General features: G+C 45.4%; 1 protein-coding gene across 1 annotated transcript in view; it reads left to right on the forward strand.

Moving 5' to 3' along the window:
- Positions 1-16,297, forward strand: part of CCNDBP1 (cyclin D1 binding protein 1) — a 118,617-nt gene that overhangs the window by 8,398 nt on the left and 93,922 nt on the right. Inside the window, exon 2 of the mRNA XM_086932595.1 lies at positions 2,467-2,526. Coding sequence (XP_086788721.1) covers positions 2,467-2,526 — 60 coding nt within the window. The remainder of the gene's footprint in view (positions 1-2,466; positions 2,527-16,297) is intronic.

Genomic DNA, 16,297 nt, shown 5'->3' on the forward strand with positions numbered 1-16,297 from the left:
AACAAGTTTACATGTCTTAAACCCACCTTGGAGAAATTGGAGACTGAGCCCCTCATAGTTCTGGAAATAAATGCACCTGTTATTGTGGTAACATTAAGTGGAGGGTCAGTGTTGATTTAAGCCTTCCATTCAATTGGCACCATAACTGTTGAGGTACTGCCAGCCATACCGTCAAACAACTAAACGCTGAAGACATAGCCACTCAAGAGCCAGGCTGCACATTGTAGCTTGCTGAGGGAGTATTTCTGAAGGGTCGAGGACCTCTGTTTACATGGATTCATTGGCAGAACCCATTCCTTCCTCACTGGACCAGGAGTAACTATAGAGGTGTATCATTAGTATTGTTGCACTAACCTCAGGATTCTATAAGGGGCCTGGAAAGGAATTGAAAACTAGCCAGCATCGACTGAAAAAAAAGTGAAATATACGTGTCCCGTGTGATGATGTGGACGTTTATACACTTATGAGTATTGACACCACAGCAGCTCCAGTAAGATGTTGTATTTGCGTCCGTGCATCCCCTCGTATATGCGTCTTATCAGCAACTGATCAAGAATGGAAGTGGAAAGAGACTTTAGTGAGACAGCTCTGCTCAGCAAAACAAGCTCTCGGCATTGCGTGGCGGAGCGGGGGAGCGGCATTGCGTGGCGGGGGGGCTGGGGAGCGGCTTCCTCTGAAGTCTGATGCCGAGGCTCAGACAAATGGTGTGCGATGTGGCTGGCGATGTGCACGCGTCTGGCTCACGTGAACTTTACCCGATCTGCAGTTTGGGTAGACTTTTGAAAGCCTTACTATAATCTCGCCAAAACAAGCATTGCTAAAGCAATGCTGTAGTCGAGACCTAAAGAGGAACTGCGTACAACAGGCAAAGTGGCTACGGACAGGTCAGATCTACCATCCCTATGAACGATGTTTCCTGAAGTGGATAGCAGAAGCGAGGAAGAAGTGCATCTTGGAAGCCCAGAGGACCAGAATATACCTATCAAACCTTGTTTGATACTCTAAAAGGATTTGGGTAGCAAGGGATGTCTTGAAGCAAGGGAAAGTTGTGCTTTAGGGACTGTTCGTTAAACACTATTCAGTCTATGCTTGCAAAATGTTTACCCACCTTATACGTATACACTGTAGCCCCACTCATAACGCAATCTTTTTGCTTCCCACACCATCTGAAACTTTAGACAGCTGTCACCCGTTCCGCCTAGAAGAGATGTTGGTTAACGTCTATCTGCTGCGCCTCTGAAAGAGTCACGTTTGGGACCGTATGTCACGCAAAGATTATCATTAAATGACTCCTTCTTCAGTAGATTTAGTGTACTCCATATACTGAATCCCAAAGAAACAGTTGCCCCGTTCACATAGCCTATTACCTCGCCTCCTCACCTCAAAACCTTGACTGACAGCATATTCTGAACCTGATCATACTAATTTCACTTAGTCATCTTCCTCTTTTCCTGAACTGCATTTAATTTCAGAGCTGTGAAATATTTATATTAGAAATGTCTGAGTCATTGTTTTCTTTATTTTTAGAAATCTTTTTTTTTTTATTGTCAGATACTTAATACATTCATCTAACAGTATTACAATCATTGGTTGCATTAACACCCTGCATTCTTCTACAGAAGTCCTACCTTTCCCATTACTTTATGGTATTTTATTTTAGTACCTTTGCTCTTTTGTAAAAACTACTCTCCCCTTTGGGCCCCAGAGTAAAGAATGACTGGGCACACTCTGTACTCGGGCCGTTCTTAGTTACTAACCGTAGAAGCCCCAAGTGCTGCTTGCAACATGGATTGTTGTGTGTCATCCCATAGGTCAGGCCCAAAATGTGTTCTCCATGGACCCCATAATTTTGCAGAATTTTCTTGGGCATCCCCCTACTTAGGTATGTGGTGTGCTTCGCGGCCATATAAAGGTCCATCCCTCTTGTCCATTCCTGGACTGTGAGATTCTCTGTCACTTCCCACCGCCTGGCCACATCTCTCTTGGCCCCAACAGTCCTAGGGAGGCGAAGATTAGTTGGGCCCTCAAAATGTCTACCTTACTTGGGATTCTCAATATGACGAATCTAGGGTTGACCAGCAGTGTCGTTCCCAGTATTGTCCCTAGTGTCTTGATTACGGTCTCCCAATATGCCTGTATCTCGGGACATGCCCATATTGTGTGGAAAAAAATCACCTTTGACAGTTTTTCAGATGGGACAGTATGGTGTCTCTGACCATCCCATTTTGTGTAGTTTGTCTTTATCATAGTAAAGTCTGTGTAGCTCCTTATATTGTACAATGTGTAACCTTGCCTTGATAGCTATCTCTCTGGGGTGCATCAGTACTACCTCCCAATCGATGTCCTCCAAGGGCCCTGCCTCTTTCCTGCTGCCCCCCCCCCCCCACCCCTCAGTCTGGCATGTTATTATTTATAGTTTTGTATGTGATGTCCAAGTCATAGTTAACATTTGCTCTTTTCCTACAGAAGGAGAATCTAGGGAGAGCCGTGATGAATTTGATCAGAAGCACTTCTGGGATTTGTTGGGTAAGAATTGCTCCCTCTTTAAGGTGGAAGTGGCAGAATGATAAGGATGTGTACAAGGAAGATGGGTACATGACGTTAAATTGTTATGTTTTAAAAAATGTACATGGAACTTTGCTAGAGTTACATTTAGCTGACCAGGATACTGAAACTCCTTAAATCGCACCATTACAACCATTAATTAAGGAACAAATATGGTATACTTCCGAGATAGCTGCTTAGGCATTGTTCTTTAGAGAAAAAGATAACATTTACTAACTGAATAGTTATTTATAATGCCTATTATTTATCTAATAGGCATCTAATCAATACTTTGATACCACAACCTGGTGCACTGTTTTAACAATAAGTAAAATGCACAACCTCAGGTGGCTAAATAGTATATACAAGTTCAAGTGTGTCTTGTATTAATTAATTTTTGAAGATTTAGTTTGACCTGGAGCAGTTCAGAGGTTCAAAGAAATTAGTTTACAGTAGATCAGTAATTCCCTCCAGAACTAAACATGTTACTTGGCCTTGTACTTGAGGCTCAGCTGACTTATTACGAGGGCTCCTCGTTGGTCTCTGTTCCTGCCATGATGTGCTTCCTTTGACATAACTCCTTTTGCCGCTATCACCCGACTCCTTTTCCTATCATGGGAGGGAGATATGCTGCAGGTGTGGGGAGATTAGGTTAGATAGTTGTTCATATACTTTTTATTTGTTTGCTTTTCTGTGCCTAATATGTCTTACCTGACACACAGCAAGTCATTGATCACCGGACCTTTTGTTGATATATAAACATTTCGACTTACAATGGTGACTTAGTTTATAATTCACAATTATTTACTTTTGGTGTTCCTGACAGTGAATGTTTAAACATCATATGATGTATGTGCATGCTACATATTATACATTTTAAAGTGCTGCTTTTTAAAATCAATAAATCTTTGTTTAGAAAACAAACATCTTACTAAGCTTTGTCAAAAATTCAAACTGTGTAATTACATGTTAGAAGCAGAAAAATGCCAAATATAAGCCTGTTGTATCATTCATTTGCTGCCGTAACCCTAACACCACAGAACCCAACTATTTAAGAAATGCCTGTGGCAGGTGAACTGCATTAATTCCTTATCTAGAGAACTGGTGTCATACGATTCCTATGAATAAAGTAGGACTGTTCGTCTGAACAACATAACCGTCGGAATGTGGTGGACTAACTCCACATATATCATTTGAGTATGTTGGCCTAATTCCTAGCTCGCTCACTGTGCGACATAAGTGCTCCTAACCTTCCAGGGTACCATATGGTATCTGGAACCTCAGAACATGACCACTTTAATTCACCAAGGAAATTGGGGAAACAGATCTACCCTTTCGTTGTTACTCCGGCATGCCCAAGGGAAACGCATGAATCATACAAATTGGCTTTTCAAACACTTATTGAAACAATTATATTCTTGTGTAAAAGGCATGAGCTGCAATTATTAGTTGGATGAAACAAAGCATTGTAACCAGCATTACAAGAATGGTGGAAATTATAAACAGTTCAAACATTATAATGTTACAGTGTAATTGATTATATTTGTACTTTTACTCTTACCTAAAACTACGTACACTATCGAGAGCATAGTGGGAGTACCCACTGCCAGATCCCTTCCCACAACCCAAACTCCCCCTCCCTCCACCCCCACCCCCCCAATAACTGTGTATGATGTATCAGGAAGCTGATCTGGTGGAGAGCAGGGCTACCGTTCTTTGCAGGATAGAGTCTGCTTGGCTGCATCTCAGTCAAAGGCACATTGTTCCAGGATAATATGCAGAAGTGCTCCTCTGCCGAATTTGGAACAGATGTGGTTTAAATAATAAAAATACTGTTCCAGTCGCACTGTCGGGTGCAGCGCTGATGTGATTATTTGTCTTGCGACTCAGAGCTGTCTCCAACTTGACAACCAAATGCAAAGGAATCTCTTTCAGTGCTCCTTAGGGGAGACACTCTAGGGAATCTTGCTATCCTATTAACTAACTTTGTTATTAATCACCAATCACCCAGGCAATGGTCCAGTTAGGGTTATTGAAAAACTGAATAACATAACTATGAAGTTGAACAGCTTCTTGTTTGCTTCCTGGATTCAGGCACCTGCCTTTCAACTACCATAATGCACATTCTCTGTGGCTCCCTTTCTATCTCTCTACCTCTCCGTTCTGTTCCTGCACCCCCTGCCTCTGCACCTTTCATTCTAGGTCTTGCCGCTCCTCAACCCTGTCTTCCCCCTCTTTTGCTTTCCCTGTCTACTTTCTATCTCTCTCCGCTCCTGCTTTGGATCCTGGGGTCACTGTATGCAACTGGGCTGTATCAGTATTTTATGGGTGCTGCTGGTTACTAATGGTGTACCAGTGTCTCAATTATCATTAAACTCCAGATGCAATGTATTCCCCATAGGCACCTGATTCCCCATTCATACCAAATGTAAGTCAACATGGCTTACTCTCTTAGGTGGCAGTAACATTGTAACATGGATAATGCATGACACATTAAACCTCACACAATAAACGAAATGCCCAGTGAGATCTATTAGATCTGGAACGATTATGTCCTTATTTACAGTTAGCCAAAGTAGGGCAGTTAAAATTTAGAATGGAAAGCACCTTCCGGAGCTTGTTATAAAATGATAGGCACTTGATTTTAATAGCAAGTAGCCATATTGCCACTTTTTTTAAAATGGAGGGAAACCTTTGATGTTCTTGGCGGGCTTCGGAAGTCCTTTTGTTAAGTAACATTTGATTGCTTTCAGGCAGTCAATGGAGCAAAAATAAAGAGCACCAGAAATAAAGAAACAAGACTTCAAGTTGCTTTTCAGATGTCTGATCTTTGCCCTGATTTCGTCCTGTCCCTATATTCAAAGTGGGATACCCGGTTTGATTTAAGCCCGCGTGCCAATGTTCCCCACCAAACATACTAAAACACGTACACCCTAAAACCTGCCATTCAAACTGAAACAGCAATCCCACAAAAGACAGCAAATAATATGGGGTGCCAAAGTCAAGTTCACCAAATAGACTGTCAAATCTAATGTGTCTACTGGTGGTGCGCTGGGCGCAATCACTGGAAGGGGAGACCAGTTAGGGTCACATCAGGTCTGATGTTGCATCTGGAATGGATGCTAGTTGAAATAGATACCAAGAGTAAAGTCCCCAGGAAGATGCAAGGATTGAGTGTTTTGCCCCATTAGATGGGTGCAAACAATGTATACATAGACTCAACCAGTACCAACAGGGATTTATGGTCAGTGGCCAACCTTGACCTTAAATGGATATTGCACAAATGGCTTAGAAAACAATTCTTGTTATTCTGGATTCAGGTTGACTTACTACAGCCAATGGGACACTGCTGTAGACCTGGGATGTGAGGAAAAACCCTTTTGCTCCTGTGCTGCTGGATTTTAGCAATCCAACGCTCCCTTGGAGTACCAGGCAGATTAGCGTTTATGCAGACTCGCCACATGGAAGGCAATACCCTTATGGCTTCTGGGCAACTTATATCCTCGACAATCCTCCACATAGGCTGGACCTTCCTTTTTCACTTCTTGGTCAGGAGCGCGTCTCTTTCTGGTTAAGTAGCAGTCAGGCTCCTCTTCTTACAAGCTGGGATTCAGTAGCAATGTTACTCACCCATGGATGTAGATGGGGCAGAAATCATCTACCAGCAAGATCCAATCCATGACTTGTCTACTACTAAGAGTCTCCACAAAGCAGAGATGACTCACTTGATGCTGGTTGAAGGTGACCGGAATTTGGACTACTCAGGAGCAAATACTGGAATCCTTTGTCGGGCAAGGTCAGTTTGAAATCCAAACACTCCCCAGTCAGGATTTTTCTAATACATTTCCATTTCCTTCCCAGGCTTTGGGCTTGTGGGCAGAGGAAGAGCTGGTTACAACTGGTCAAAGTAATTGTATTGTATTGTATTGTATTGTAATTGCATTTATATAGCGCTTACCACCCCTGACGAGGCGTTATAGCACTTTTTCGGCGAGTAGCACCCTACTCCGGGACCCATAGAGGATTAGTGTTGAATTAGTATAGTGAAACATGCAAGTACATTTTAAGTGGTGGATAGGTTAGTCCGTTATTTGGATTTGGAATGATAGCAGAAGGATAGAGGAGGAAAAAGGTTTGTATTTATATATCGCTTGTTGACGCACGCTATTCAGGAAACCCATAAAGGATTAGTGGTGAATTAGTATGGTGAAATATAAAGTAATTTCAGTGTTGGATATTTAGTCAAATTATTTGGAGTGAGAGGGATAGCGGAGGGATAAAGGGGAAGAAAGGTTTGCCTTCATATAGCACTTGTTACCCCTGATGGGCGTTGAAGCGCTTTTCTGGCGAGTAGCACACCACTCTGGAACTCATAAAGGATTAGTGTTGAAAATTAGTATAGTAAAATATGAAGTTATTTGAGTAGTGGATATGTTATTCAGTTATTTGGGTAATGGTTGCTAGATGATGGTCAGTAAACCATTAGAAATGAGACTGGCAGGATTTAGGTAGAGTCAATGGCAGCTTGTTTTACCGGGAAATGGGTGTAGATTTACACCCAGTTCACTTGTCGGCTACCATTTTGGAGGGGGGCCAAGGTAACCAAAAACAGCCATATTGTCATATCAGCAGGAGGATAAAGTGATCCTTTTAGGAACGCATCCCTGTGGCAGCTTATTCAATGTGTCCTTTGTAGACACCATTTATACTAAAGGGAGGGGATGGGGTAGCAATGTTTGAACATGTGTGTGTTAGATGCACACCCTACTTCCACATGATATATGCAAAGAAACAAAGCACATTGCACTTCATACCCCTGGAGGATGGCAAGGTCACTAGATATTGGAGAATGTAAAGATATTACAGTAGTGTGTCACCTGCACCAGTATTCAGTTGGCAACTGTTGGAAATGGACCTTTCTAGGAGGCTTTCCCTTGACTTTTTGCTTTTCTCCTTCCCATTTGTCCACTGATCTGGATGCTAGCCTTACGACTTTGAGCACGCTTAAGACTACCATTCAGTGTCCAAGCACTGTGCTCGTCATATACACGATTGGCTGAGTCAAGTTAGCTGTAAGTCTCTTGTCAAGGGGTAAGACGTATACCCAGGGTAAGTATCTTGAATGCTCCTCCGTGGGCCTGCAGTACTGGTTGTGTGTCCACTGAGGTAGCTGGTCGATTGTACCACTGGTTTGCCCTGGTGGGGCCTGCGTGCACAGGTTACTGTTTCTTGGGTTGGCATTTAAAAAGCTGCGTGCCAGGGTTCTGCATGTCTCTTGCTGTATCTGAGTTTTCCCTGGGTACAGGGTGCGTTGTTGGGAAGGGTGTAGTGCGTGTGAGTGATATATGCAAAGCTTGTGAATGGCACCAGGTACGACAGGACTTCTTCTCACATTGGATTAGCATGTGGGAATGTACAGAAAGGCTATTAAGCAGCATTTCCTACAGGCAGAGTAGTAGCAGTATCGTGTTTGATATCGATTAGTTCTTAATGGTGAATCCTTTCTAGTAGTGCAAGTGGATCTGACATAACTTGCGTGGAAATGTCACTTTTGGGAAAGTTGGGATTTCGATGCTCATGGCTCTGTGTGCCTGTCTCTCAATTCACATCTGGGTGCTAGAGGGATAGCTACATCTGTGCATTCCTGATTAAAGGCCATTACCTATGGGCTCAAGGGAAAGTCTGGACCTCTGACCTGCCTTTCTAGTGTGGTTATGTGGGGGTGGAATTGGCACCTGCATTCCGAGGGACAGGATTAGGATGGCAGACAGGACGGAATTTAGAGAGGGCCTGTTTATTTCAAAGGTGGCCTCTTGAACGGATTCCATCTTCAAAGGCCATCGTGGGTTATAACTACTGGGGCTCTGGCCTCAGCAGTTAGAGACGCTTTTGGATTTGGAACCATACTTCACTAGAAATATGTTGGTTTGACACTGGTACATCGACACAAGGGATTCTTTAGGCACAAGGGACTGCAACTGGATTATCCCCAGACTTGTGGTGGCCTGGGCTGGTCGTGCTCCAGGAAGGGGAATATCTTTTGGTGGATATTGCTTGGACGTTGCTGGCCTGCATCTTAGCGACAACTGTTGTGGCGTGGGTCCCTAAGTACTCTCCAAGGGCCAGTTAGCAGACCTCATGTTCATGAGATCCCAGGACACACAGGATCTCACTGTTTCCACAAGACCGTAAGGGCGCTACTGGGTGCGGCGGAAACGAGTGGAAGTGATTGTTGGTTGGGACAAGGACCGTCCTGACATACACCATCATCAAGCTGTGCAGAAGAGTGTGTTTGTAAAGATCAGTAGCCACTTGAGGTGATAAGACGTGAGGAGTGCGGGGTAAGCTGGCAGAGTCTGGGGGACCTGTGCTAGCTTGTGCTCCAGAGCATGTGGTGTTTCAGGGGTGTTGGGGGAATCTGAGCCGGGAGCCGAGACTGTCTGCGACTTCCAGATCGGCACAACAGTGACTGACATCGCAGCCATTGTCCGAGGTCATTCGCTTCTTCCCCCTGGATCCACACATCAAGGTACTTTGTTGTGGAGAACATTGTGACAAAGCCCAAGTGGTTTTGTGTGCCTTGCAGGCACCTACAGTTGACTCTCGGGGGCTACTGCAGTTCACACCTCCGCCTGAGGCGAAACATTTCTCCAGACTTGGATGCGCGACAACTTCTTGGGTCACAACCTATTGTCTACGGGGGATCACAATCCTGTACTCGTGCAGGTGCCTTTGGGTGCCTGGAGGTCAAATCCGGATGGACGGAAATAAGTAACCGTTTCTTTACGTGTTAAGTGGTTCCGACTGTTTAGTCAATGGGGCGCCAACAGGGGCAGCGTGTAAAGTTGTCTGGTGTAATTGAATGACTGAGGGACTGGGTCACGAGGCGTAGTCAAGGGCCTGAGACTGTTTGACTTTTCTGCGAATGGGAAAGTCCGACAATGACATATAACTGCTAAGTGTATCTTATTTTGATTTCAATGGTGAAATTTGACAATTACATATATTTGTAAAGTATATGTATGTGTGTATGTGTGTATATATATATCTCAAAAACACTCCTGACGGCTTGCGAAGCGGCAATACAGCAGGCGCGGACCTCTTCTCTTTCAAGTCAATTAGCAAAAAGCTAAGACGCCATCACACCGCCTTTACAAAGTGGAATATTTATTAAACAAAAAAGTGTAGAGCTGATGCTCTTCCCTGACGCGTTTCGCTCCTACAAAGGAGCTTGGTCACATGACGCGCCCACAGCAAATGAAACAATAAATAGTGTAAAGCAAGCTCAATCACCCATAAAAAATAAGATAAAGTGCATAATGACATCGATTGGCATAATATAAATTACATGTTTCAAATAACACTTGTATATATAGATATTGTAAGCATTTGATAAAACCCAACCAATTAAAGCATAATGCTTAAGTTCATAGATGTTGATCGGTTATTCACTTTGTATGGGCCAAAATTAAATCAAACCCCACAAAATAAGGGACACAAAAAGACAACTCGACAAATTCATGCATAGTGCATGAGTATCTAAACAACCGGTTGAAATGCAATGGTAAGAATTAATATATTGAAATTCCACCCAAGAGATCAATTCAATGTGATCAAAAGAAATCATTTTTACACAAATGTTTAAATTCATTCAGGAATTACCAACAAACAGATGATAAAAATTTCAACCCAGTTGTGATAAAGTTGTGTCTACCTCAGAGTAATATATTGCAAACAATATCAAACATGATTCACAGATTGTCAACCGAATGAAAAAACGTGCTCTTAGTAATTTGAGTGAAAAAACTCAAAAATCAAAACAATGAATTATATTTAACGGTTGAAGCTGAAGCACAGTAATAGAAAATCATCAATGTTCATAATAGACAACAGTTAAATTAATAACTTTTCTACTCATGAGTTACTTATTTGCTATGAGTAACCTATTCAAAAACTGAAAGATGTAAATTCAGATTAATGTTACAAAAAATGATGTAGTTCATCAGTGGCATTTAGGCCATTAGGTGCATTAGAATCTAATAAAAGGATGAAATAAGTCTCCTTTTGTCTTAGGAGTTTCTCCCTGTCTCCTCCCCTTCCGGAGTTTGAGACAGACCCTAGAAGCGTGTATTGCAAATCTTTCAATATGTTGTTATGCACAGCCTTAAAGTGGCGAGCCACCAGGTAGTTACTGTCTGAATTTATAATTGCCCGTGCATGTTGTAAAATACGTTGATTGGCCGGTAGCTTAGTGCTGCCAATGTAAGAAAGATTGCAAGTACACTTGAGTTGGTAGATGACATAGTCACTCCTACAAGTCAGATATTCAGAAATTGGGATGGATTTATCATTAAATGCTGACTTGTAATGGGTCCCATTAACTGCAAAAGTGCATGCACGACAAGATGTGCATTTGAAAAAGCCGGTTTTTGCTAACCAGGTACGCTTAGGTGTCAATTCTGGATGGGCATGGTCTAGAGCATCCTTCATGGATGGAGCTCTCCTAAAGGTGATAGCCGGTTTATTAGGTAGAATGGGACCCAGGATGACACCGTCAAAATGATATATAAATATATAACAAATGCGTTGCTCATACAATGAAGCGCACACTCGACGTTCACGTTTTCATCTCGATTATTTCAGCAGACAGCAGCGCAAATCGGCGCACAGTGGAAGCACGGTTTCTTTAGCCTTTCGCCTGACGCGTTTGTGGATACAGTTCATCCCTTCTTCAAAGGCAGGCCATGGGGGAAGTAACGGCAGCTCTTGTTAAATACTAACTTTAATTGATCAGAGTCCCGCCCACTTGGGCGTGAGCGCCGCATGGCATTCTGGTTCTTGACAATTCTGGTTCAGGACAATAGTATTGGGTCTTTCCACAGCTTTGTTGTCTATGTTCTCCAACCACTGATCATGTTTCTCTGGAGTTCCTGGTGTCCTCTCCTATCCTTCGACTTGGGCCACATTGGGCTTACGAAGTGATAGCTGCAGTGATAGGCCCTCTCTTTCTCCCAGTAGTCACCTGACTCTTCATGTCCCCCAAGTGGAATCACTGTATTGGATGGCCTTTGCAGTTATTCTTTTGTTTTGGATCAGCATCCTACATCTCTCCTCATGAAACTTTCCCCTTCAGGCTCCCTCCTTTCTTCATTGACACTGGTTTTTAATCTTTCTTCACAAGCTAATTAGCGCTCCCCTATCTTTGGCAGACCACAGCTACTACATCTGCTTACTGAAATCCTCAGAGGTGGTTTTGGTTTCTGTAGGAAGCTGGCTCTGTATGTGGTGTATCAAAAATCTGATATACAGTGTAAAGATTCCAGGGGTTCCCTTATAAGTGGACATGGGCTTGCTATGCAATCCCAATGTGCTCTATTAGGGGGGTTAGTGTGGTTGAGCAGCCTTAGGCACACAGAGGAGTGCAAGACATTTGAAAAATTCACAAAATGATTAATAAATGACAACACGACTCCAGAAGGAGATCCACACCAATCTATGACCAGCATTTGCAATGCAATAGGTCTCGCATTTCTGAAAGTTTGAGCTATTGGCGTTGCTAATAATAATGCAATGCCAATAGCTTAAACTTTCAGTAATGCGAGAACTACTGCATTGCAAATGCCTTTTTTTAGGTCTCGCCTGTCAATGCGCTTGCGAGAATATAGGGGCTTATCCAGAGCTTATCCATCAGGCGATTCCATGCAGTGCCCGTGATAAGCAAGCTCAACGCGCAAGTGCATTGACATAAAATGCGCGTGCACATGAAAGCCAGCCATCTGCTGCCAGCAGCTTCACCGCCCCCTGATTTTATCAAAGGTTTTTCGGCCGTGTCGCATTTCTCCCCCCTCCCCCCCCCCCCCCCCCCCCCCACCTCCCCACAGCAATGCCAAGAGCTTTCACTTTCACGGCCGCTAGGCCGTGACTCTCTTTTCTCCTCCCCCACTCGCTCATCAAAGGCTGCTCACTCTCCTTTTCCCCCGCCCCCCACCCCATCCGACTTGTTTTTCTTTCATTTCACGGCCGATTTTGCGTCACACTTGCGTTTTTTCCCCGTATTTTTTTAATTATTATTTCGCGGACGATTTTCGTTTCACGGCCGCCAATGCGTGTTCTGTTAGCTCCTTGTTCGCCACTGACTGTATATTTTCATCTGTAAGAAACTATTTTGGCATATTTACAGAAGATCGGCGGTGCCTGCAGCTGCCTCCCACCACAGCCAGCCCAAGCGCTATCGGCAATGCCTACAGACCCCTCCCGCCTCCCACCACAGCCTGCCCCAGCGCCATCGGCAGTGCCTGCATACCCCTCCTGTCTACCATCACAGCCTGCCCCAGCGCCATCGGCAGTGCCAGCATACCCCTCCCGTCTCCCACCACAGCCTGCCCCAGCGCCATCGGCAGTGCCTGCATACCCCTCCCGCCTCCCACCACAGCCTGCCCCAGCGCCATCGGCAGTGCCTGCATACCCCTCCCGTCTCCCACCACAGCCTGCCCCAGCGCCATCGGCAGTGCCTGCATACCCCTCCCGTCTCCCACCACAGCCTGTCCCAGCGCCATCGGCAGTGCCTGCATACCCCTCCCGCCTCCCACCACAGCCTGCCCCAGCGCCATCGGCAGTGCCTGCATACCCCTCCCGCCACAGCCTGCCCCAGCGCATTCGGCGGTGCCTGCATACCCCTCCCGCCTCCCACCACAGCCTATCCCCAGCGCCATCGGCAGTGCCTGCATACCCCTCCCGCCTCCCACCACAGCCTGCTCCAGCGCCATTGGCAGTGCCTGCATACCCCTCCCGTCTCCCACCACAGCCTGCCCCAGCGCCATCGGCAATGCCTACAGACGCCTCCCGCCTCAGCCTGCCCCAGCGCCATCGGCAGTGCCTGCATACCCCTCCTGCCTCCCACCACAGCCTGCCCCAGCGCCATTGGCAGTGTCTGCATTACCCTCCCGCCTCCCACCCCAGCCTGCCCCAGCGCCATCGGCAATGCCTACAGGCGCCTCCCGCCTCCCACAACAGCCTGCCCCAGCGCCATCTGCAGTGCCTGCAGACCCCTCCCGCCTCCGACCACAGCATGCCCAAGCGCGACATGCGTGAGAATCGGCGCACCTCACGCGAGATGCGTGAGAATCGGCGCAACTCACGCGAGATGCGTGAGAATCGGCGCACCTCACGCGAGATGCGTGAGAATCGGCGCACCTCACGCGAGATGCGTGAGAATCGGCGCACCTCACGCGAGATGCGTGAGAATCGGCGCACCTCACGCGAGATGCGTGAGGTTCGGCGCACCTCACGCGAGATACAGACACACGGATGTGGGATATTCTTAACTAAACGGCAACTAACAATCGTTTTTCAGTTTGTTTTAATAACATTATTTTTGTACCTTACAAGTTACGGGATTGGAGGTGTTTTGTTTGGGTGCAATCACTAGCACGCTAATGCTGCTAGAGTTAAAACGTGGGCGCTGAAACTGCATGCAAGCATCACGTTCTCAAGACGAATGGAAACGGAAGTGTGCGGCCGATCCCTGCACCCAGCCCATGTGTTTGAACCACAGCATGGTATACGGTGCAACACTCATTCTTTTACTCGTTATAGCAAGTACGTAGCTGAATTTGAACAGACTAGTGCTTTTATTAGATGAATACATCTAAGTCACGTACATACAAAACATGTTGCATTACAAATGCTATAGGTGTCACATTTGAAAAAGTTTAAAGTATTGGCATTGTAAATGACAAAGTTATTAATTTGGCTATTTTCAAGACCAACACATTAAAAAAATTGTCATTTACAAAACCAATAGCTCCAACTTTTCTAATGCGAGACCTATTGCATTTCCAATGCTTGTTAGTACTTCCGAGCGACCAATGTGGGTACTACAAAAGCATTGCAAGAAGGACATAACTGACCTAATCAAAAAGAATAATATATGCTTCTTTTTTTCCGAAAGCCTGGCAATCTATTTTGTGTATATAAAGGTTGCTTTGAATGTCGCTGTGAATAAGAGAAGCACCTGGTGCTGAAATCTATAAAACGGTCATGTTTGCAGTTGCTGACAGTTTTATATAGAGCGAACTCGACCAGTGAGCATTGGAGCACTTTACATGAGCGCCAGTCACATTAAACAATATTTGCGCAAAATTACAGGCTGTTGAGGCGACGCTGGGACTCAGGCCTGGTTCCCCAGTGCCAAAATCGGAAGCTCTAGCCTTATGCTCCAGCCTTAACGATGATTGTGCTTCCCAAGAGAGGTACATAGCGTTCTGAGGGTCCTCATGCGAACAATATACAATGAGGTGTAAGCACACAGCCGTCTGGCCTATGGATTAACCAGCTTCTGTGAGAATTGCAAGCACTGCAGCTCTATGGAGAAGGTGACTTCAAGCTAATGGATGATGACGTTAATCTTTTATGCAGTGCAGGCACGTTTGAGAATAAGAATTATCTACCGTCATGTCCCAACATTTTTGCTCACAAAACTTTGCTGTAGCAGTGTCAATGCTTTCGTTGAGGTCCTTTCCTTTGTTTCAGGGTTCGCCCGCGGCGTTTCCTAGGGGCAAACAAGCACCGTAAATGGATGAAGACACACATGCATGGTCTATAAAGAAGAGACAAAGAAGACAAGCCTGCGAGTGGTGCGCACGCACCACAGCGAGCCATTTGGTTTCAATTATCGTGCCCGTGTCTGGGCACGATAATTGTGAAACCACATGGCGGCTGGGCGGGTAACCGCCACCAATAGGCCATGGGCGGAGTAATGCGCCCAACTTTGGCCAATTGCGTACTGTCTTTGTTAAAAAGACGCACGCAAAGGCCAATATTGTAGGACAAAAGAAAAAGCACACGCACTAGTGTGTGAAAGTGAGGGCAGATTTCAAAAGCCCCTACATGAAGTCTTGCTGCGCACTGCAACACTGGGCGCAAGACCTAAAAATACCAAGTACCTTTTTATATATGAGTTGGCATCAGAGGGAAATCGTTCAGGTAAGTACGTTTTTTAAATATACATTATTTGCACTTTAAAAAGTGGACACAGTGCACTTTCTGGGTTCTGCAATGTTATCCAGTGGTAGGAAGAAAAAGTTCTGCAAAGGGGTATATTACATCGATTTACAGGACCAATCTCCAGGAGTTAAGGTGAGTAGTGGACCAGGTCCAAAGTAGTACCAACAGTACACCACCTGCTGCACTAGAGCAGCCGGGTGCAGTACAGCGCCAGGAGCTCAATGCGTTGAAATGGGGATCGGTCACTGTTAGGAGGCTGCAGGCCTGACTAGGAAGCCAGTTGGGCTGATTCAGCAAGTGGGGCCAGGCGATATTTGGGATTTGGCTGGGGGGGTTGGGGGGCACCTTTGGTTCACTTCTCCTAGGCCCACAGACGACGGTTGCAGGGGTGTCATTGGGCGTCTGGTTTTTCCATACCTGAGCATTCGCATTGAGGGGGCCTGCATGAAGAGGCTGCAGGCAATGTCGGGCAGTCCTGGAGGCATGAAACCACAATGGACTTGAGCTCTGGGCCGGAAGCGACATGTGCAGTGGTGGCTTCTGGTGTTGGGTTTTTGCAGTTCCAGAGGCCTCTGAGTCTTTTCTCTTGGAGATTTTTGAGAACACGTCTGCTGTTAGTGGGAGGTCTTGAGACTTTTTCGAAGGCAGTCAGTCCACCCAAGTTTCTGGAGTAACAGCTGCAGGACAAGGCGACTTTGGCGCCATTATCGACGTGGGATGCAGACAGGCCTGCAGGGTTGGTACCACG

Source organism: Lissotriton vulgaris, chromosome 7, assembly GCF_964263255.1.
Source record: "Lissotriton vulgaris chromosome 7, aLisVul1.2, whole genome shotgun sequence".
NCBI lineage: Eukaryota > Metazoa > Chordata > Amphibia > Caudata > Salamandridae > Lissotriton > Lissotriton vulgaris.